Source organism: Phalangium opilio, unplaced genomic scaffold (genome assembly GCF_054372755.1).
Source record: "Phalangium opilio isolate 3A_F unplaced genomic scaffold, DU_Popi_V2 ptg000003l_1, whole genome shotgun sequence".
In the NCBI taxonomy this organism is placed as follows: domain Eukaryota; kingdom Metazoa; phylum Arthropoda; class Arachnida; order Opiliones; family Phalangiidae; genus Phalangium; species Phalangium opilio.
Window position 1 is genome coordinate 10401521 of NW_028324145.1, and position 21453 is coordinate 10422973.

Consider the following 21453-nt stretch of genomic DNA (forward strand, 5'->3'; position numbering starts at 1 on the left):
GACGAAACTACGCACGTGGGGTCATGTGTCACTTGAGATTACATAAGGGTCGATGACCCTTTTAAGCCGGCTTAGGAGTGTGACGTCAGAAACGCAACTTTTGACATAAATGTTTGGGTGCCACGCTTCAATTTCAAAATAAACAAATTTAACATGAAACCAAAGCAAACGAAAACATCCGTAAATAATCAAAACTTGGGCTCAAATCAAGAAGATTTAAAATGGTATATTGTTTTTGGTGCAATTTGCATTTTAGCTGCAATTACTAGGTATTATAAGATTGACCAACCTGACCAAGTATGGTAAGCTCAAAAAAAAAAAAAAAAAATTAAATAATTGAAGTAAATGTATTGGCCTACCTATGATTAAAAAATTAATTTAAAGTTGGGACGAAACTCACTTTGGGAAAATGGGTAGTTGGTACATCAACCATACTTTCTTTTTTGATGTCCATCCACCACTTGGAAAAGTGAGATTATAAAATACCTGTCCCCAAGAAATTTGACCTCATTACTAAACTTTAAAATATAGATGTTAATTGGATTGTCAGGACATTTGACTGGTTATAATGGCAGTTTTGCATTTAATAAACCTGGGGATAAATTTGGGGATCATCCCTATGTTGGAATGAGAGTTGTAAGGAGTTATAAAAAATTAGGACTTACATATTTGGGACTAATAATTTTAATATTTATTAAACTAGTTTTGTGTAACTCTTGGAGGGTTAATAGTCCCATTTTCATTCCTAATTGTCTGGGAAATGACCAAGAGTTTAACTGCCTCAGCATTAGCTTCTATATTTATTATCTTTGGTATTATAAGAGTAAAAAATATTTAATTATATTGTAATTATTCTGATATTTGTTTGTATTTAAATTTTAAGATGTTGGAGTATTAACTTTGTCCCGGTACATTTTACTGGACCCAATTTTAATGTTTTTTATCATTGGATCTGTTATGGGAATGGTAAAATTCCAATCTGAAAGACTGAAACCTTTCAAATTGAAATGGTGGTTTTGGCTAACTTGGACCGGCACATTTCTGGCTTGCGCCATCAGTGTCAAATTTGTTGGCCTTTTTGTTGTCTTATTAGTTGGTTTTCATACTTGCTACGATCTTTGGGATCTTCTAGGAGATTTAAAACTCCCAATTGTGAGCTAATTACTTTAATTAGTAAAAAAAAAAAGATTAAAAAACTGTGATAAAAAAGTTATAAATATAAATACTGTTCAATCCCTTTCCCTTATTAGTTTGAAGTAGCGAAACACTTTGCAGCTAGAGCAGCTTGCCTTATAGTATTACCAATTTGCATATACTCTACATTTTTCTATATACACCTGAAAGTTTTGTATAAAAGGTAGCATAATAATATACTAATTTTCTAAACTATATTCTGTAATTGAGAAATAAAATATAAATTAATTTAAATATTATAGTGGATCAGGGGATGGGTTCTTTAGCTCGGCTTTCCAGTCTCAATTACAGGGAAATTCTTTATATCAGGCTGTAATGCCCAGAGGTAAATTAAATTTAAAGAGAAACAAAAACGTTACCTAAGACTCCAATTAGCCTTATTCCTGATCAGCGCCACCTACCCATAGCGGCGACTTTGAGAACTACTGTAAGCGGCAAGCCAATCAGATGTCGCTAAAATCTGGTGACGCCACTAACTGGCACTCTCGGGTCTTACCAAAAATGACGTCACCAGATTTTAGCGACATCTGATTGGCTTGCCGCTTACAGTAGTTCTCAAAGTCACCGCTATGGGTAGATGGCGCTGATCAGGAATAAGGCTAATTACCTAAAAATTCCAATTTCAGAGTTAGCTTACGGGGCAGTTGTAACTTTAAAAAATCACCGTACAGGTGGAGGGTATTTGCATTCTCATTGGCACCTTTATCCCGAAGGTGTTGGGGCCAGACAACAACAAGTATATTCTCAAAAGAGTCTCTCAAACTTAATTTAAGAGTCAACTAAACTATCAAAAAATTACTTCTTCAGGTCACTACTTATTCACACAAAGATGAAAATAATAAGTGGCTAATTAAAAAATTTGACACTCAACCCAAGAGTGATGATCCAGTTGAATTGGTTCGAAATGGGGACCTGATTAGACTTCAACACGTTGTGTATAATAAGTTTTCTTAATTAACAATTTTGTGGTGGCTTAAAAAAATTTACATAATAATTTCGGGTCTCTATACGTACATAGAACATCTCGTAACTTGCATAGTCATAGAGAAGTTGCTCCTGTGACCAAACGTCACTATCAAATTACGTGTTACGGGGAGGTTAGTTTGATTCAAAATTAAATTAAATTAAGGACAAGGGATTAAAATTGATTTAATCTTTAAAAGAATGGAACCGGAGATGCCAATGATGTATGGAAAGTAGAGCTTATATCTGGGGGTAAAGGGGGAGGAGCTGATGCCGAAGTTTTAACCACAGTCAGTAGCAAATTTAGACTGATTCACTACTTAACCGGTTGCGCCCTTCATTCCCACTCAAAACAATTACCAAAATGGGGTTACGAACAAATGGAAGTATCTTGTAATCCTAACGTTCGTGATAAAAATAACCTATGGAACATTGAAGACAATAGTTTCGCTAAATGTAACTTCAAATTAATTACCTTTCAATTATCCTTTAAAAGTATTAATAATTTTTAAAATTACTTCAACAAAAAGTGCCAAATGTTAGTTTTGACGTCTACGCCCCGAGTTTTGTAGAGAAATTCTTTGAATCTCACGCTGTTATGCTACAAGGCAATGCTGGACTTAAACCCAAAGAGGGTGAGGTCACTTCCAGACCTTGGCAATGGCCAGTTAATTATCGGGGACAGTTTTTCTCCGGTCATCAATATAGAATATATCTTCTTGGAAATCCCATTATTTGGTGGGCTAATCTCGTCATTCTGGCAGCATATTTGATTATACATCTTTACATAGCTGTTAACAGACAAAGAGGTGTTGTTTTCTCCGAAGACATTGAGGGTAATGTCTTCATTTCAACTGAAACAAGAATTACTTCAATTTTAATTAAAATTAACTTAATATTAATTTTTAGCTCGAAATTCTAACTTAACTAAGGCATGTGGATGGTTATTTCTAAGTTGGTCTTTACACTATTGGCCATTTTACGTTATGGGACGTATTTTATACTTTCACCATTATTTTCCCGCCTTACTCTTTAGTTCTATGCTCTCTGGTAATTATAATTACTTATAATTAAACCCCAACTAACTAAAAATTAATAATTAATAATAAGCATATATATTTTTGTCATAGGCGTCCTTTTGGATTATGTTATTAAAACAATCCCTAAGTTTTTACCCTCATCCATTGGTAATTCAGTCTATCATTGGTTATTGGGTGGAATATTATCAACTATATTATACAGGTAATTAATTAAGCTAATAATTAAAAAGAAATATAGGTATATATTTACTAATTTAAAAGAATTATTTTCCAGCTTCTATTTATTTTATCCCTTAACCTACGGAATGGAAGGTCCTTCGAGTAATTTTGAAAATAGCACAATGTATGGTTTAAAATGGTTGGAATCTTGGGAATTTTAAAAGAAATTAGGCCTAAATAAAATTAAACGCATAAATACTTATTATATATTGGTATTGGGGAAAATAAATTAAACTTAAGTAGTTAAAAGGTCTTGTCTTTCACTGGGGAAAATAAATTAAACTTAAGTAGTTAAAAGGTCTTTTCTTTCACTGGGGAAAATAAATTTAACTTAAAAGGTCAAAGGTCTTCACTGGGGAAAATAGATTTAACTTAAAAGGTCAAAGGTCTTTCACTGGGGAAAATAGATTTAACTTAAAAGGTCAAAGGTCTTTCACTGGGGAAAATAGATTTAACTTAAAAGGTCAAAGGTCTTGTCTTTCACTGGGGAAAATAGATTTAACTTAAAAGGTCAAAGGTCTTTCACTGGGGAAAATAGATTTAACTTAAAAGGTCAAAGGTCTTCACTGGGGAACTAAACACGCTCACAACTCTAGACTCCACCATTCAACTTACCAAAAGCAAAAACCACTAATTTTAATTATTTATTACTATAACACCTTCTGTTTTAGTTTGTACAATTTTAAAGGAAAAAAGAATATATTGGTGTTTGTTAATTAATTTTAGTAGTTACTTTTTTTAGGGGGTTTTTTGCGTGTAATTTAAAAAATAACTAAATTTTTCACTTATTTTTGAAATAAAAATAAAATAAAAAAAAGCCAAAAACGTAGACTAAGACTTGGACAAGCGTTTTAACTTTTTTTTTTCTTACTACAAACTTATATATATTTTTGTTTGTTTGTTTGTTTATTTATTTATTTCAATATCTCACGCACTATCCAATAACCGTTTAATTTGTATTAATAGAAGCCAAAATATCTATATATACGTTATTATTTTTATACTAAAGGTGTGTGATATATTGATTTTGTTTTCTTTTAAATAATTTAAATTTTAATTTTATCTAATTGGGGTTTAATTAATTTATCAAGATATCATTTAGGTTAATTAAAGCATGGATTAACTAACGTTAGTTAATCCATGATTAAAGGATAGTATTGGTACTCTTCTTTCAAATGAACGACAACAAAAAAGGACGTAATTAAGTTCATTACACGAAAAAAAAGTATATATAAAATGAACTTTAATTAATTAATTAATTAATAATTAAAGATTTTTGAATGAAAGATTCGGTATCCTACCCTTTTGTTTTTATCATTTGACTCACTTGTAAATATTTTTTTATTTTTTTTTCGTAACTTCAGGCACTTTTATCCAATAAAGGGGTTTTCATTTATTTAACTCTTTTGTCTTAATTTTAATTATAAATTTCATTATATTAGTATTAAGTGGGGGGGGGGGGGAAGAAGAAATTAAACCAGCCATTATTATTTACACATCCTTTCTTTTTCTCTCTCACTATGCCTATTATTAATTAGTATAATAATTAATTTCCCTTTAACCTCATTAACTAACCACTCTCTAGCAAAATTTTCTCTAAAATAAATAAGGGTATTGTTTGAATAAATCAAAAAAAAAAAAATAAAATATTCTAATTAAACTTTTCTTTAATCTATCTACTTTCACACCCCCATACTAGCGTTTTAAATTAAATAATTCGTAGGCCTTCATGCGTAATTCTTTTAAAATTCACACGAGTGATGGCTAAGTTTAGTAACTAACTCGTCACTCCATCCATTAACTATTTCAATCACGTCAATATCATTTTTAGCCCAAATAAAACTTGACCAACTTCAAAAGAATAGACGTAATAGGTAAATTATCGGGAAGGAAGGAACCAAAATAGTCTAATTAATTAACTAATTAATGCATCATTAAAAATGCGCTGAGAGAAAAGCTAATAGACCAGATTTGTAAGGTCACGAGTCAAGTTTACCTGACAGTTATCAAGTATCAAGAAAAAAAAGCCATTAGGCCTACTTTGGCTTTTGAAATTTTAGGCTTGGATAATTCTATTTCATAATATCCCTTTCTTAACGAAACAATTAACCCATACATCGTTTAGAGACTAGGAGGATTGATAACATTTTCACCAGGATACCAATCTACGTGGTGGACAAAGCGCAGTACAAACTACACCTCGTCTCTTGGTGTAAATGGTATCAATCCTCCTAGTCTTAAACCTTACACCTAATGTAAATATTTTTGTGAAATTCAGCTTCAGTTTGTAGACCTAAAGCAAGAAGCAACTCCCCAATGAATAACTATTGCCTGTCAGTAACAATTGGGAAATAAATTAACTTTCTTTACGATAGGCCTAAAAAAAAAATCCCATATTGACTTTGGCTTCATAAAGACACCGACATTTGTCTTCAAAGTTACTATATATTTTATTATTCATTTAAGTAAGGTTATTTATGTTTTGCTTAACTAAATAATATTGTTATTAGTTGTGCCCATGTTTTTTGTTTTTTTGTTTTTTTCATCAAATAATTGATAGTTTTGTTCTTTTCAAATTACCCTATAGTCACGAACATTACCTTTTTTTTTGCTCTATATCACTCAATAAGGTTACAAATATTTACTTACCAATTCTGCTTAAAGTTACCCATTTTTTTTTTTATAAATGAACAGTCTTTTAGTAACACTCGGGATGTTTTGCGTGGGAGAGAAAAAACAAAAAAAAAATAAAATAAACAAGAGGTGTAGGTTAATTCAAATGAAATCCTTTTTCCTTGGTAGCGGCCAATAGTCTTTCCCTAAGCAATTCTTCAGAAGTATATTCTGGTAGTTTTAGGTAATGTGCGCAAGTATTTACTGAAGGAAAACTTCCATCAGAGCCATCAACTTTTCGTACCACCGTCAAACGCGGATGAAGATTGGCTAAACCTCCAGGAGGTAAAGAAGAACATCCCGTGGCAAACTGCAAGAAGTTTTTACGTTCCTCTCCATTCATATTGACTAAAACACTAACAAATCTTTGGAATCCAGGACTGAAAAGAATTTTTTTTAGAGTAAACCTAACGTGAAAGTTGAGTTTTAAAGTCGTTAAAACAAAACTACTTTACCTATCTCTAGTGTAGCCTAATTTAGGTTCGGTATAAGCTAAAATATCTTCCCTGGTCCATGTAGGACTTTGATCTCCGCAAAGCATTAATCGAACTTCTTCAGGACTAAATGCTCCTAGTTTTTCCATTGGAAATACTTGATTGAAACCCTCTATATATTGATATGAATTAAATTTATATAGACACCCCATCAACTTATAATGTTTAAGATCCAAACAAACCTCTGAAAGCTTCCATTTGACGTTGAATGCCTTTATAAAGGCAAAATTCATAGACTAGTGACACGTATTCTTCAACATTATCGAGTGTTACCTCCTTAATATAACAAATACCCTGTTAAAACTTTGTTTCTTTTTCTTATACGTCACGACATTCTCTTACATCATCTTCTCCATTAGGACGAAGATCATAAGCGGAAAAACCATACACTTTAGAGGAAGGGAAAAACTGAAATGTTAAACCTATATCTTCAACGCGAACTGGCATTCCGGGGGAAGTTTGACCACTATGAAATGGAATAGTAAGATTCTTCAACTGATTAGATCGGTCCTCTTTGGTGAGAGACCGGTCACTCAGTATACGATGTTTTTGAACAATCAATTCCCTCAGTTGATGCAGAAACTTGGCTTGATGAGGGTTAACCTCTAAGAAATCCCCGTGATCTAGTATATCTTTGAACCAAGAATTTTGTTCTTTAACCTTCAAAGAAGACCCCCAAAAATTACTTCCTCTATAGCCAAAAACCAATTTATGTTTAACAATTACATCCGACTGATCCTCCATGGTGGTGGATAAGGAGTTCTTCTCTTGAGATTTGTTTTTAATAGACTTTGAATCTAAAATGTCACCTTCAACGATGGAGGGTTTTCTTTGTATGGTAGTCAAATTATTATCATCTTGAACCTTTTTAGGTACATCTCCGTTGCATATAATCTTTAAGAAGGGTCTTGATAGAGGAAGATCAACTAGCCTATTGTCTTGAAGAGCCTTAGCCAGAAAAATTCCCAGGAAATAGAAATATCGAACAACCCCATCAGTGGTGACACTATCCTGAGGAAGTGGCGCCGGGAAAAGACCGCAACTAGCGTGAATGTAATAGCCAGGGGGTTTGCTACCTTCCCCTTTGTCAACTTCGTGTTTAGTAGGAGGATGAATATCATCGTCGCATAACCAAAGTCCCAAATCGCGTTTTTGCAACTCGGCAGCTACTAAGGCGTAGAATTCGAGCGTCGGTCCGAGTCCGGTACCTTCTTCATCCCTAAATTCCACTTCTAAAATACTTTTCCTCTGAGCGTGAATTTTCATGACTTGAATAGCCCAATCTAGGATAGTTTCCCCGCGAGGTACTTTAACTCTTTCGTGTTTAAGTCGTCCTACTCTAAATTCGTGCGGGTCATCTCTACGCGGAGACGGACCTCTGTTTCTTTCCATTGACGCGTCACGTTGGTTTTGAAGCCAAACTATTGATCTGTTTAAACAACGTAATAATATAAAATACCTACCAGTAACCTCGGGAAATCTGACAAGTCCTTGGCAAAAACATACCGGGACGCTCCAAAGGCAGTGCAAGAGAAGTAAAGCTGCCTAGTATCAAATGGGAACAACATGGAACAGGAATACGTCATATACTCGCACCATTCTGGTTGAGATGAAGATGACAAACTTAAGGGATCTTGAATTTGTTGTTGCAGCTTATTTGTTATCTTCTTGCTGATGAATTCCTCAGGATGAACATTGAATTCAATCTCTGGAGGATATCCTAAGCCCGAATTACAGGTTTTTTTCTTTTTAGACCTACATCTTTCTTCACTTTACTTAACCATTCTTTGCTTACCAGCGAAGCTAACTTGTTGTTGCTGTTGGGAAGATTCTTTACACAGAGCAAAAATTAACCTTAACACTTGTAGTAAAGTTTCTGGAGTGCATCCAGTTGAAATCGAGGGTAGCAAGGGTGTATTTAAACTTGATTTTTGGCTAGGGGTAATTGCAGTTTGATTCGAGGGCGATTCGGGACTCTCTGTATTGATACTTAGGCTACTTCCTCCAGAAAGAGGAACAGTTTCCCTAACTTTAGGGGAAGGAAATATCGCGTCTTCTTTGACTTGTCGATAAATAATTCTACAAGTTTCAAGAAAAAGAAATTATTCCAAACTAGGACTTAATTCCACTCATAGTGACGCGTTTAACTTACGTGTAAGTAGGTTCCCAAACGCGTCGAATCTTGTCTTGGCTACTTCCAATTTGAGAAGCTTGTATTAATTTTTGAACAGCTCGGAAGATGGTCCAATTGGGATTGGTGAGATCAATTTCCAGATCAGGAACACCGCTTAAATTTGGTCCTTTAAGAGTCAAAAGTAGTCTTGGTTGTCCAGATGTGGGTTTGGAATCCTGTCCTCTAGAGTCTTCAGTTCCAGGGGCCGGAATATCTAAATCAGTTGTTTGGTTGACGTTGGTTCTACCCGGTCTTGGGTCAAAGGCTGGTATCAGGGCGGAAAACTGGCGTTTCAGGACAAACTCGTCATCCCAGCTACGTCTTTTACCATTACGAACTTCAAAACCTTCCTCCTCCTTGGTTTTTAATAGAGATAAATCAGTTCAGTTTGCGAAATTAATTAGGAGTCAGTCAATAATCACCAAAACATCTTCATAATCATCGTCATCCTCATTCTCGTCGTCATCTTCATTTTCGTCATCATCAGGATCAGGTAGTTCATCCTCGTCATCTAAATCCGCCAGAAGAGTGGTAGCTCTGCAACTGTCCAAGAAATCAGGTTCACTGTCACTCGAAGTTGATGTTAAACTCATGGTTAACCCTTGTCCAAAAACAGAACCGTGATGTTGATGATGGAGGTGATGATGGTGTAAATGGTGTCCACTTCCAACTCCCCCTCCTATGTAAACCATAAAACAAAATCAACAATAAATAATAAGATATCAGCAGTTATTGGCCAAGTGAACAATAATTAGGCAAATTCTATTAACCGGAAGAGGAATTATGACCGCCGGCTGAACCCATTACAGAACTACCTAGAGTGGAAGCTGTGGTTGTGGCAGTAAGACTAGGATAACTTCGCGCCGTGCTTAACAAACCACCAGATGTAGCCAAATGAGAGAGAGTGGCTGCTCCAGGACTGGATTCATTCACCACCGGTAACTCAAGCAAGTCAGCCAGAATTTCTAACCAGAGAAAGAGAGGAAAGAGAGGGGAAATGATTTTTAACACATGCTATCCCAAAAGGAAACAACAACCCATTTGCGTGACACAAAACTCAATCTCCAATGAAAATTACCTGGAAAATTTGAAGATAAGGCTAGTCTCATTAAACTGCTAACATTATTTGAGCCTCTAGAAAAGATGGACCCACTTCCCGAGACATTATTACTAGTGGCATTGCTTCCTGATCCGGTTGTTCGTCTTCTGGCTACAGCCGCAAAGGTTTCCAACAAGCTAACTGTAGAATCTAATAATAGATTTCGTGTTAGACTCCAAATTAAAAGGGTTTAACGCGCGGGGGTCGCTGAAAGAAATACCTCTAGCATTGGCATCCCCTATATTAGAATTCATGGAAAGATTGGGAACACTGACGCTCATGGAACCAGGAGAATTTTGGGATCTTGACTGAGATACGTTTGAATTGTGTTGATTGATATTGCTAGAGTTGGTGCTTTCCAAAAGAGTGACTCTCTTGGTAGTGGGGGCATTAGGACTACTCGAAACGCTATTGGCTGAGCCACCCAAGGACCCCGCCGCGTGTGTCGAAGTGGGGGTGCTTTGATTAGAAGTAGCTTCCTCGGCTTCTTCCTCCCTTGTTGGAGAAAGTCCAATTGTATTGCTCAAAGAAGAGGAAGTTTCACGAGGGGCATGAACCACAACCGCTTGGCCAAGGGTGGCATCTCTGTGTCCAATTGAAACTACTACTGAAGATACATCCGATTCTGAGGAGGAAGCCGCCGCCACAATAGCGGCTTCAGCGTTAGCCCGAGTAAGAACATTTTCAGCTACAGCTTCAGCAGCCTGGATGGTTCAATGATCAAGATACTTTATTAAAAAAGCTTCAAAAACTTAAAAATAGTACTTTGCCGAACGTACTTTGACTGAAGAAAGGTTTTCAGCAGAAGCGGCTTGATCCATCAATAATCCACTAGCCATTGCGCTAGCCTTTGACGCGGATATGTTGTCTAAAAGACTCGAAGTTGAACTGCTCTTACGGCTGGTTAAAACGCTAGTGCTGCTACTGCTAGGCACACTACCTTTTGCAGAAGCTGAGTCAGTCATGGTTGTTTTGGCTACTTTAAGAGCCGAGGAAGCTACATTAATACCACCACCACCACAGTTAAGCAAAGTTAATACTACTTAATTGAATAAACACCAAAATAGTTGAACTTCAAATTACCGAGAGCTTTTTGACTACTGCCAGACAGGTGTATAGAGGAAGCTGTCGCGTTACTACAAGGATTAGATTCAGGATCATAGTTGGCGGATAACTTCAAATCAAATTTCCCTTCAGCTCCCATTCTATAGGAATTTGAACTTCCATGGTCCCACGTGACATCAATCCAACCATTGTGCAGTTCTCCAGTAACGGTTCCTTCACCAGCTGGATTTCCATCTTGGTCTCTCCATTTCCAATCAGGTCCTCTTTGCACTCTAGCTCCCACCACCATGGCTTTAAGTTGTTGCTGTTTAATCAACCTTCTTTGTTTACGCAAGTTTGCCTCAGCCTCTTTGGCGGCTTTTCCTAAATCGTCACAAACTCCAGTGACACATCCATAAATCTCAAAGCCGGATAGAGATAAGTAGTGAGTTTGTCCAGAAGCGTTTTTCCCAGTTTGTTGAAGTCTTATGTGTCTCCATCCCTGAGTTTCTTCTTTGGGAGGTTGAAGAGTCCAGGAAGCTGTTGATCCAGGTTCATTCAAAGAGCAATCGTCAGTATGAGTGTAAAGCGTCGTCCAAGTCACTCCATCCTTGGACACTTGAAACAACCAATTCCTCAAGGCTGATCTACCATAACCTCTTGCGTGTCTTAAAGTATAAGAAGTTGGGATGACCCAGAGGCCTAAATCTATAGCAAACCAAGCGGTTCTGATGGAACAAACGGGGGACAGTTAGGATTATTCAATGGTATAACGTGTTAAATGTATTCCTATATACTTGTCATCATTGGTGTGACAATTAAGAGCCGAAGTTTCCCTGCTTAAAATATCTTCCAATCTTCCATAAGGCAAATTACGTCCTTCTGAGGAAGTCACAACCACAAGGCCAACTTGTGCAGGGTTAACCCAATCACAAACAGTCCTAAAAGTTGAAAATTCACAGCTGTCAACCTGAAAGGACACTAATATAATAACAAGACGCGAACTGACCTTGCATTAGTTCCTATCCAATAAATAATTCCATTTTCGTCAAAATCTCTTTGGTGGTTGAAAGTAACTTTGACCTCGGGTTCTTTAAGTTTCTGGACAAAGACAAAGGACGATCTTTCGTAGTCATACCACTGTTTCGCTACCATCTTGACTAGATATCTTTCGAGTTGACTGACGGCGGTTAAAGGTTCCATCTTTAAACCTCTACTAGTTCTATCAATCAACGCAACTTCACCAGGAGCTCTCTCCAAACGAAACCTTAATCTTCTGGTAAGTATCTGGAGTCCATAACCAGACCCTGGAGTGTCATAGAGATACACGGGAAGTTTTTCAATGGACTCTAAAACAGAAACTAACTTCTTGACCAATGCTGAACACGGAGAAACTCTGAGCAAAGTGAAAAAAAAAAAAGAAACAGTTGAAAGACATGAAACTGATAAAGATTATCTTTGAACCATGAAGTCTTACGGATCATTTTCATATTTGGGCTGGAAACAAGATTTGAAGATAGCCAATCGTTCTTTTAAGTACTTTTCTGCCTTGGCAGGGCCCCTGTTCATATCTTCAACATTTTTTCCTAAGAGTCTAAGCAGAGCTTGGACTAACCCACTACTGTGTAACTCATAGGCAGATAGTGCAAGTTCTTCTTGTAACAAGAGAGACAGTTCTTCAAGAGCGCCTTGAAGAATTCGGCGCCATTCAGTGGGCTAAAGAAGACAGAAGCCTCGACTTAAAAACCCGCCTAGGCCACAACAACACACCACTACTGAAGAGAAAACCCACCTCTTGACAATTGGAAACTTGTTTTTGACATGACCACTCAATTCTAACAACAATATTGCAGAGTTTCGAAACTGTCCCTCTTGGTTGTGCTTGAGCGCTTTTAAAGTGAGATTCGTAAATCTCCCTAGCTTGTGACTTAACTTTCTGTTTAAGTATCTCCATTTTGGACCTAAGCCTCCTCCCTTTGCGACCAGTCCAGCCAGCCGCAAATTCAGAACCCAGAGAAGTTTCAGCGGTGAAAGAATGTTTGGTACCCCGATTAGATTCAAAAATAAAGCCAGGCAAATCCTCTTTCAAAACAGTAGCCTGCTGCTGTCCGTCAGAGTTGTGAATAAAAATTTCTCCCTGCCTTCTACATGTCAAAGACCAATTTCCAACAACGAGTCTAGTTGGACCTGGTTGGCCTAAAAGAGGCTGACTCGGGATGCCGCTCTTAACTTGATTTCTAGCTCTTTGAAGTTTCTCTAGAAACTCCCCTCTATTTTCTGGTTTAAAAACCTTGACTGTTAACCCAGAAAGTACAGAAACCACGACGCCAACAACAAAAACTCACCGGAACTATCAGAACCTCCTTCGGGACTACCACTAGAATACATTGTTGCTAATTTTCCATCAAGAATGAATCTAAACCATCCATTACTGCCATTAGATAATTCCAAGGCAGCCGCGTCACTCCATAGATACAAACAATCCCTCCCCCTAACGACATTCCAATCTTTCCAGTGATAAGGTTTTCCCATTAAAATTTCTTTAGCCTCAGCTTCCACCGGAGACTCTTCCTCTTCCTCATTACCATCTTCTTTACAAGATTTTATCCTGGTATCATCATCAGGTTCAAAAGGACCCGCTAATGCCTGTACTTTACTAAAGACTCCGAGACGCGCGCAATGGTCAAGGAAAATGACAGAGCATTTTGTCATCAAATCTTGCGTCATTTGAAGGACAATCAAATATCCATCATCATCATCCTAAAATTTAATTTCACTAACTTAAATCCTTTATTATTATTAACCATATTCGGATTAGTATCTCAATTAATCATGTGCCAAGTTAAAGTAGGTATTATGTAGGATTTGGTGCCAAGAATTCAAAGGCCAACAACTTCAAAAATATTCTCAAGGTCAGACATGACGCGAGAGATATCTGTTAGTAAACTGTGTCTTTCATGGTTAAATATCAAAGTTTTACATCTATTCCCCCTCCCTCCCACTTTCTAAAAACAACCCTGAACCTTGGCCAAGATAAATGCGCGCATAAATTCACATGTACAAAACATCATTAAATAGCTCTTGCAAAAGTGACGCAAGATTAACTCTGTATTATGGTCTTATTTTTAGACACTACAATATAGTTTACCTCATTGTCTAAGACACTGGCAATGACTTCCACCAGTTGAGAGGAAAAATTAGGAACACCTGATTCTGGAGAACTCAACTCCGAGAGGAGATGAGCTTGAGCGTAGTGAATCATTTTTCGTATCAAATTCAAACTAGATTTTCGAACAGATCTAACCATGGTGTGTTGAAATGTCTGACAAAATGTTGGTAAAAGTCGACGCAAATACACTGGAGCCATTTCCGGATCTCCTTTGGGTTCTGCCGGTTCCTCTTCTGACGAACTAGGTCCTCCAGCTGAGGAGTTTGCTCCATTACCAGCAGTTTCCGCGGCTTTTTTATCAACATTCCTAGGAGAAGATGTCTCTCCAACTGGACACATCCATTCACCAGGTGATTGTAAAATAGCCGCCACTTCCCTGTGACCTTCATCATTTCTTTCTCTGGCTTTATCTAATGGAGTTTTCCCATCTTCATCCCTTAAATCAGGATTTGCCCCGTGTCTGAGTAAAACTTTGGCCACTCCTGGCCTACCAAAACAAGCGGCATAATGGAGAGAGGATGACCGTTGTCCCTTGTTGACATCCGCGCCTCTATCACATAGGAACTCTACCATCTCTTGGGTTCCAAATGCAGATGCCCAATTGAGCAATGTTTGTCCTACATCATCCATGAAATTAACCTCAATACCTAAAAGAAAAACCAAGACTTTGTGCAAACAGAATCTTTGGAGCAGTCAGATCTCTTTAGATCATACCTCCAGAATCAATAGCATCAATAAGGGCATCTGTATCTTTGCTTCTGATGCAGTCAATCAACTGCCTATGGGTTCTTTCACCAGTGCTGTCTAGCCTTCTTAGAGATGGCAACCTGGAAGCCACACCAACCCCAGCCAAACCACTTCCAACTACTCCCACAGCTCCACTTGAAGAAACTAGACTGCTAGACACACCTGATGGACCAGATTTAGGCAGAGCTTTGCGTCCCTCAAAGAGTAGTACTAAAAGCAAATCCACCAGACGCATTGTATCTAAAACGCATCTTTCATCTCCCTGTAGAGCTGATTCTATAGCATCTGGGAGTTCTGATCTTAGTAAATCCTACGAAATGAATTCTTTAGGTTACAGTAGTGATGCCAACCAGGATATAGCACTTTTTAAAGCACTATAAGACTAAGACATACATGAGTAATGCTAGGGGAACCCCGACACAAAGTTGACAACAGACTTATAGTTGTAGAAACGCTGGATGAAGACTTTGAAACATCAGTGTTTGCAGTTGTGCCAGATGAGGGTTGGCCTGTGGCTACTGCTGGAATAAAAGGGTTTCCAGCAGTTGAAAGTCGGGCTAATAGTTGAGTTGTTAGTCCATGTTCGGCTAAAGGAGCTGGATCAATGCCACGACGAGTAAATCTATCAGCTAATGAAGCGAAACATCTAAGGGCACCGTCGGACACGTGGCTATCCTCGTGTTTCAATAACAAAGACAAGGCTTCCACACAACTAGGAAGGCAACCATCTTGAGGTTCCATCTTTCCACATAAACGAGAAACAACAGCCATTGCCGAATGTAGAGTATCTTTATGAACTAAGGATCCATTGTCTCTGATGAAGGAGAGAACGCAACTGAGGCCACCAGCCTCAAAGACAGCCCCAGCTTCTCGGGTGCAAATCAGCTCCAAAACCTTTATGCATTGTTCTGCCAAGTCTTTACTGGTTCTGAATTCATCATTTAATTCAGAATGAGTTTTCATAACAAAGGGATAAGGCTTATAAGTTATACCTAGATGAGACATCAGCTACAACTAATCTGTTGCACATGGCCTTGATGGCTCCCTCAACAGCTACAATGCGACGTGTGCATTCAGCTGAAACATCTAAGTAGTAAGTGATAGCCCTAGCTGTCACTTCTAGGACATTATCGGGAGCGCAATCATCCAAAAATATCCGGCATAATGCTGGCAAAAATGTTCGTGGTGGACAGCTACAAAATTGAATTTTCACTTAGCCCTCATTTACTTTGAAGAAGCCAAAGAGTTATCAATATCTTTTATCAATGGACAATAAATGCCATTCATATTATTTTCCCAAAGAGATAAATTTTAATACACTCGTTAAAAGGCTTTGAAAAAACTAAACTTATATAGAAATAACAACACATTTTAAGCCTTTAACATAGAATGAGTCATGTTAGGCTTATAACATGGATTACCACTACTCAATTAAAAGACAAGTATCATGGAGGAAATAAAATTTTCAAAAACCAATACACAATCTTTATGTTAATTTCCAACTTAAGTAAAATACAGGGCCCCCAGCCGAATTTCGGAGATATTTATAGGAATTATAGGTATTTTTTGATGGAAATATTGGATTTTATAGGACAGTTTCCCAGAATTATAGGATTTTATAGGACAGTTTCCCAGAATTATAGGATTATATAGGACATTAAATTATTACTTTTTATTTCTTATAAGAAACAGAACGGCAATAAGGGGCCGGGCAATTAAGCAAAATGTTCAAAAACATACCCTCCATAGGAATAGCATTACACTAAACAGAGTATGTTATAGTCCAATTTATCCCCCATCCAACCATACTAAAAACTCAGGGCTACGACAAACAGGGGCCGAGTAATTAAGCAAAATGTTCATAAACATACCCCCCTCCATAGATATAGCATTAGACCCTACTTTGGAGGCTCATAACTCTGATTCTACTAGAGATACGGGGATGTCCTTTGAGTATGTTATAGTCCTATTTGCCCCCCATCCAACCATACTAAAAACTCAGGGCTATGACGAACAGGGGCCGAGTAATTAAGCAAAACGTTCACAAACAACCCCCTCCATAGGAATAGCATTAGACCCTACTTTGGAGGCTCATAACTCTGATTCTACTAGAGATACGGGGATGTCCTTTAATTATGTTATAGTCCTATTTGCCCCCCATCCAACCATACTAAAAACTCAGGGCTATGATGAACAGGGGCCGAGTAATTAAGCATAACGTTCACAAACAACCCCCTCCATAGGAATAGCATTAGACCCTACTTTGGAGGCTCATAACTCTGATTCTACTAGAGATACGGGGATGTCCTTTGAGTATGTTATAGTCCTATTTGTCCCCCATCCAACCATACTAAAAAATCAGGGCTATGACGAACAGGGGCTGAGTAATTAAGCAAAATGTTCATAAACATACCCCCCTCCATAGGAATAGCATTAGACCCTACTTTGGAGGCTCATAACTCTGATTCTACTAGAGATACGGGGATGTCCTTTGAGTATGTTATAGTCCTATTTGCCCCCCATCCAACCATACTAAAAACTCAGGGCTATGACGAACAGGGGCCGAGTAATTAAGCAAAACGTTCACAAACAACCCCCTCCATAGGAATAGCATTAGACCCTACTTTGGAGGCTCATAACTCTGATTCTACTAGAGATACGGGGATGTCCTTTGATTATGTTATAGTCCTATTTGCCCCCCATCCAACCATACTAAAAACTCAGGGCTATGATGAACAGGGGCCGAGTAATTAAGCATAACGTTCACAAACAACCCCCTCCATAGGAATAGCATTAGACCCTACTTTGGAGGCTCATAACTCTGATTCTACTAGAGATACGGGGATGTCCTTTGAGTATGTTATAGTCCTATTTGTCCCCCATCCAACCATACTAAAAAATCAGGGCTATGACGAACAGGGGCTGAGTAATTAAGCAAAATGTTCATAAACATACCCCCCTCCATAGGAATAGCATTAGACCCTACTTTGGAGGCTCATAACTCTGATTCTACTAGAGATACGGGGATGTCCTTTGAGTATGTTATAGTCCTATTTGCCCCCCATCCAACCATACTAAAAACTCAGGGCTACGACGAACAGGGGCCGAGTAATTAAGCAAAACGTTCACAAACAACCCCCTCCATAGGAATAGCATTAGACCCTACTTTGCAGGCTCATAACTCTGATTCTACTAGAGATACGGGGATGTCCTTTGAGTATGTTATAGTCCTATTTGCCCCCCATCCAACCATACTAAAAACTTAGGCCTACGACACACAGGGGCCGAGTAATTAAGCAAAACGTAATCAAACAACCCCCTCCATAGGAATAGCATTAGACTATACTTTGCAGGCTCGTAACTCTGTTTCTACTAGAGATACGGAGATGTCCTTTGAGTATGTTATAGTCCAATTTGTCCCCCATCCAACCATACTAAAAACTTAGGCCTACGACACACAGGGGCCGAGTAATTAAGCAAAACGTAATCAAACAACCCCCTCCATAGGAATAGCATTAGACTATACTTTGCAGGCTCGTAACTCTGTTTCTACTAGAGATACGGAGATGTCCTTTGAGTATGTTATAGTCCAATTTGTCCCCCATCCAACCATACTAAAAACTTAGGCCTACGACACACAGGGGCCGAGTAATTAAGCAAAACGTAATCAAACAACCCCCTCCATAGGAATAGCATTAGACTATACTTTGCAGGCTCGTAACTCTGTTTCTACTAGAGATACGGGGATGTCCTTTGAGTATGTTATAGTCCTATTTGCCCCCCATCCAACCGTACTAAAAACATACGACTACGACGAACAGGGGCCGAGTAATTAAGCAAAATGTTCATAAACATACCCCCCTCCATAGGAATAGCATTAGACCCTACTTTGGAGGCTCATAACTCTGATTCTACTAGAGATACGGGGATGTCCTTTGAGTATGTTATAGTCCTATTTGCCCCCCATCCAACCATACTAAAAACTCAGGGCTGCGACGAACAGGGGCCGAGTAATTAAGCAAAACGTTCACAAACAACCCCCTCCATAGGAATAGCATTAGACCCTACTTTGGAGGCTCATAACTCTGATTCTACTAGAGATACGGGGATGTCCTTTGAGTATGTTATAGTCCTATTTGCCCCCCATCCAACCATACTAAAAACTCAGGGCTATGACGAACAGGGGCTGAGTAATTAAGCAAAATGTTCATAAACATACCCCCCTCCATAGGAATAGCATTAGACTATACTTTGCAGGCTCGTAACTCTGTTTCTACTAGAGATACGGAGATGTCCTTTGAGTATGTTATAGTCCAATTTGTCCCCCATCCAACCACACTAAAAACTTAGGCCTACGACACACAGGGGCCGAGTAATTAAGCAAAACGTAATCAAACAACCCATCCATAGGAATAGCATTAGACTATACTTTGCAGGCTCGTAACTCTGTTTCTACTAGAGATACGGGGATGTCCTTTGAGTATGTTATAGTCCTATTTGCCCCCCATCCAACCATACTAAAAACTCAGGGCTATGACGAACAGGGGCCGAGTAATTAAGCAAAAGGTTCACAAACAACCCCCTCCATAGGAATAGCATTAGACCCTACTTTGGAGGCTCATAACTCTGATTCTACTAGAGATACAGGGATGTCCTTTGAGTATGTTATAGTCCTATTTGCCCCCCATCCAACCATACTAAAAACTCAGGGCTGCGACGAACAGGGGCCGAGTAATTAAGCAAAACGTTCACAAACAACCCCCTCCATAGGAATAGCATTAGATCCTACTTTGGAGGCTCATAACTCTGATTCTACTAGAGATACGGGGATGTCCTTTGATTATGTTATAGTCCTATTTGCCCCCCATCCAACCATACTAAAAACTCAGGGCTGCGACGAACAGGGGCCGAGTAATTAAGCATAACGTTCACAAACAACCCCCTCCATAGGAATAGCATTAGATCCTACTTTGGAGGCTCATAACTCTGATTCTACTAGAGATACGGGGATGTCCTTTGAGTATGTTATAGTCCTATTTGCCCTCCATTTACCTAGCTATTATTAACAAGTAAGCTACAATACTAAGGAAACCATCCCAATTTTATGAAATTTTTTAGACCAGAGTCCTGGTTTAACAGATGGGTTGCTTAAAAATTGGGCAAATTTCAAAATTATAGGATTAAATAGGATTTTTGGCAGTTTAAGCCAAAATTATAGGATTTTATAGGACCTCTGGGGGCCCTGTAATATATGATCACAAAATCGCCCCTTCCATTATTCCCCACAACCAAGAAATAATTCCTTTCTTAAGGGTTATTTGTTGTAGTCCACATAACCAAGGACAGATGGGTATGACACCACAATAACCCAATAGTTCACTTCTATAGCATCAACATTTTTCATTGATTACCTTTCAAAGCATCTGTCAACGTTGTCAGACATAAGAAGCAGCATACAAAGTTGTTCTAAAGCTATGAGTTGCATATCCCTTTCATCCCCCTGGCCCATGTTGAGCCATTCCAGCAATGTTTCTGGATCTACATCCGCCATCCTGAAGAACACAATTATTTCTTATGGATTTAATTATAAAATCATTAGATCCAGCTAAGTAAAATATGCCCTAATGTTGTAGAAATAATTTTATAACACAAATAACAAAACACTTCCAAAACGGTACACTAATCTGGCACCAAAACTGGAGCAAGTGTAATAATGATTCTTTAGCAAGTTACAAAATTTTTTAAGATGAGCATTATTTAAAAACGTGATATGAAAAAGTCATCGACTGACAACGTGCTAACAAACTGATAAGAAAATGAGGCCGAAAACCAATCCATCAAAAGGAAGAAACTACTAACTGTTCAAACCTTCATTTTAAGTTTTTAACATTTGTTTTAAAAGCCGCGTGCCTATCATTTCGTTAATTCTTTCATAAAATGAGTTAAAATCTATTTCATACTTGTATTTGAATTAAAATAATAGGCCTAGGCTTATTAAATAATACTTTAGGTTTAGAAATAGAAATTGCAATGGGGTTGGCATTGGTTTTGCGAAATTTGGCAATCTTCAGAAATTTTAATCATATCATCATCATCCCGATATATAATTACATAATTAACAAAATATAGGGTAAATAAAACTAGGGAGGAAAAAAGTGAAAAGATTTACTTACCTTAATACGGTTACTCGAGAAGGAAAGTAATATGATTAAATGTAAAGATGTTTAATAGGAAAATATCTTGATGAAAAATTTGGACGAACCGAAGCCTTAGGCCTTAAGCCTCGGCTGGCTCAAAACGCACTTTTGGTTCCTCAGCCAAATTTATTAATTTTTTTAAAGTTCGTTACGTTACAATACTAATTACACTGTATTTTTTTTAATAATAACTATACTTTAAAAATTTAACTATTCATAATTTATTTTAATACCGTGATCTATTTTAATCAAAGTCTCGACCGTATTATTCGCGACGATTGAATAATCCACCCCACCAAGGCAAAGACAAAACGCGCTATGGCGCCAACAAAAACATTCGTCGCGCATCAACTACGCGCATAATCGGCAAAGATGAAAGAAGAGTTCACGTGGACCTTACGCAACGCCCCCACACGATTAATTAATTAAAAAGGCGCTAAA

The 21453-nt window shown here is 37.9% G+C and overlaps 2 protein-coding genes across 7 annotated transcripts; one reads left to right on the forward strand and one right to left on the reverse strand.

Annotated features, from left to right (window-relative positions):
• The first annotated feature begins 34 nt into the window (after positions 1–34).
• tw (Protein O-mannosyl-transferase 2) lies at positions 35–5063 on the forward strand. 3 transcript variants are annotated; one of them, XR_016367467.1, is made up of 16 exons: positions 35–302; positions 385–469; positions 532–636; positions 704–812; positions 884–1152; positions 1251–1357; positions 1437–1519; positions 1821–1930; positions 2002–2129; positions 2213–2291; positions 2358–2613; positions 2688–2993; positions 3067–3207; positions 3288–3399; positions 3472–3754; positions 3887–5063. XR_016367467.1 is itself a non-coding variant. In XM_089840631.1 (15 exons), the coding sequence occupies exons 1-15, from the start codon at positions 154–156 to the stop codon at positions 3575–3577; spliced, it is 2145 nt and encodes a 714-aa protein (XP_089696757.1). In that variant the 5' UTR covers positions 35–153; the 3' UTR covers positions 3578–5063. The 3 variants fall into 3 exon arrangements, 1 of the variants encoding a protein (XP_089696757.1); XR_016367465.1 differs by having other exon boundaries at positions 3472–3714; positions 3796–5063; XM_089840631.1 differs by having other exon boundaries at positions 3472–5063.
• On the reverse strand, positions 4048–21321 carry Ufd4 (ubiquitin fusion-degradation 4-like). 4 transcript variants are annotated; one of them, XM_089840625.1, is made up of 25 exons: positions 20989–21320; positions 20227–20367; positions 15808–16008; positions 15209–15743; positions 14783–15125; positions 14048–14715; positions 13245–13659; positions 12692–13176; positions 12377–12615; positions 11909–12295; positions 11697–11840; positions 10939–11627; positions 10635–10852; positions 10076–10559; positions 9835–10005; positions 9527–9721; positions 9179–9435; positions 8736–9112; positions 8379–8662; positions 8090–8303; positions 7310–8012; positions 6926–7243; positions 6766–6859; positions 6545–6695; positions 4048–6469 (listed from the first exon to the last, which is right to left on the reverse strand). In XM_089840625.1, exons 2-25 carry the CDS (start codon positions 20364–20366, stop codon positions 6187–6189), a joined length of 7995 nt encoding a protein of 2664 aa, XP_089696751.1. In that variant the 5' UTR covers position 20367; positions 20989–21320; the 3' UTR covers positions 4048–6186. The 4 variants fall into 4 exon arrangements, with proteins under 4 accessions (XP_089696751.1, XP_089696750.1, XP_089696749.1 ...); XM_089840624.1 differs by having other exon boundaries at positions 6926–8012; positions 9572–9721; positions 20989–21321; XM_089840623.1 differs by having other exon boundaries at positions 6926–8012.
• Positions 21322–21453: the final 132 nt, after the last annotated feature.

What these genes read in the sequence shown, in the direction of transcription:
- tw (XM_089840631.1), top strand. Translation starts at nt 154, where the DNA reads ATGAAACCAAAGCAAACGAAAACATCCGTAAATAATCAAAACTTGGGC. An exon ending in TTCTATATTTATTATCTTTG is followed by an intron (nt 813 to 883) that starts GTATTATAAGAG and finishes TTAAATTTTAAG; the next exon opens with ATGTTGGAGTATTAACTTTG. An exon ending in TCAGGCTGTAATGCCCAGAG is followed by an intron (nt 1,520 to 1,820) that starts GTAAATTAAATT and finishes TTCCAATTTCAG; the next exon opens with AGTTAGCTTACGGGGCAGTT.
- Ufd4 (XM_089840623.1), bottom strand. Translation starts at nt 20,366, where the DNA reads ATGGCGGATGTAGATCCAGAAACATTGCTGGAATGGCTCAACATGGGC. An exon ending in CCCAAATATGAAAATGATCC is followed by an intron (nt 12,296 to 12,376) that starts GTAAGACTTCAT and finishes CACTTTGCTCAG; the next exon opens with AGTTTCTCCGTGTTCAGCAT. An exon ending in AGGGGATGCCAATGCTAGAG is followed by an intron (nt 10,006 to 10,075) that starts GTATTTCTTTCA and finishes ATCTATTATTAG; the next exon opens with ATTCTACAGTTAGCTTGTTG.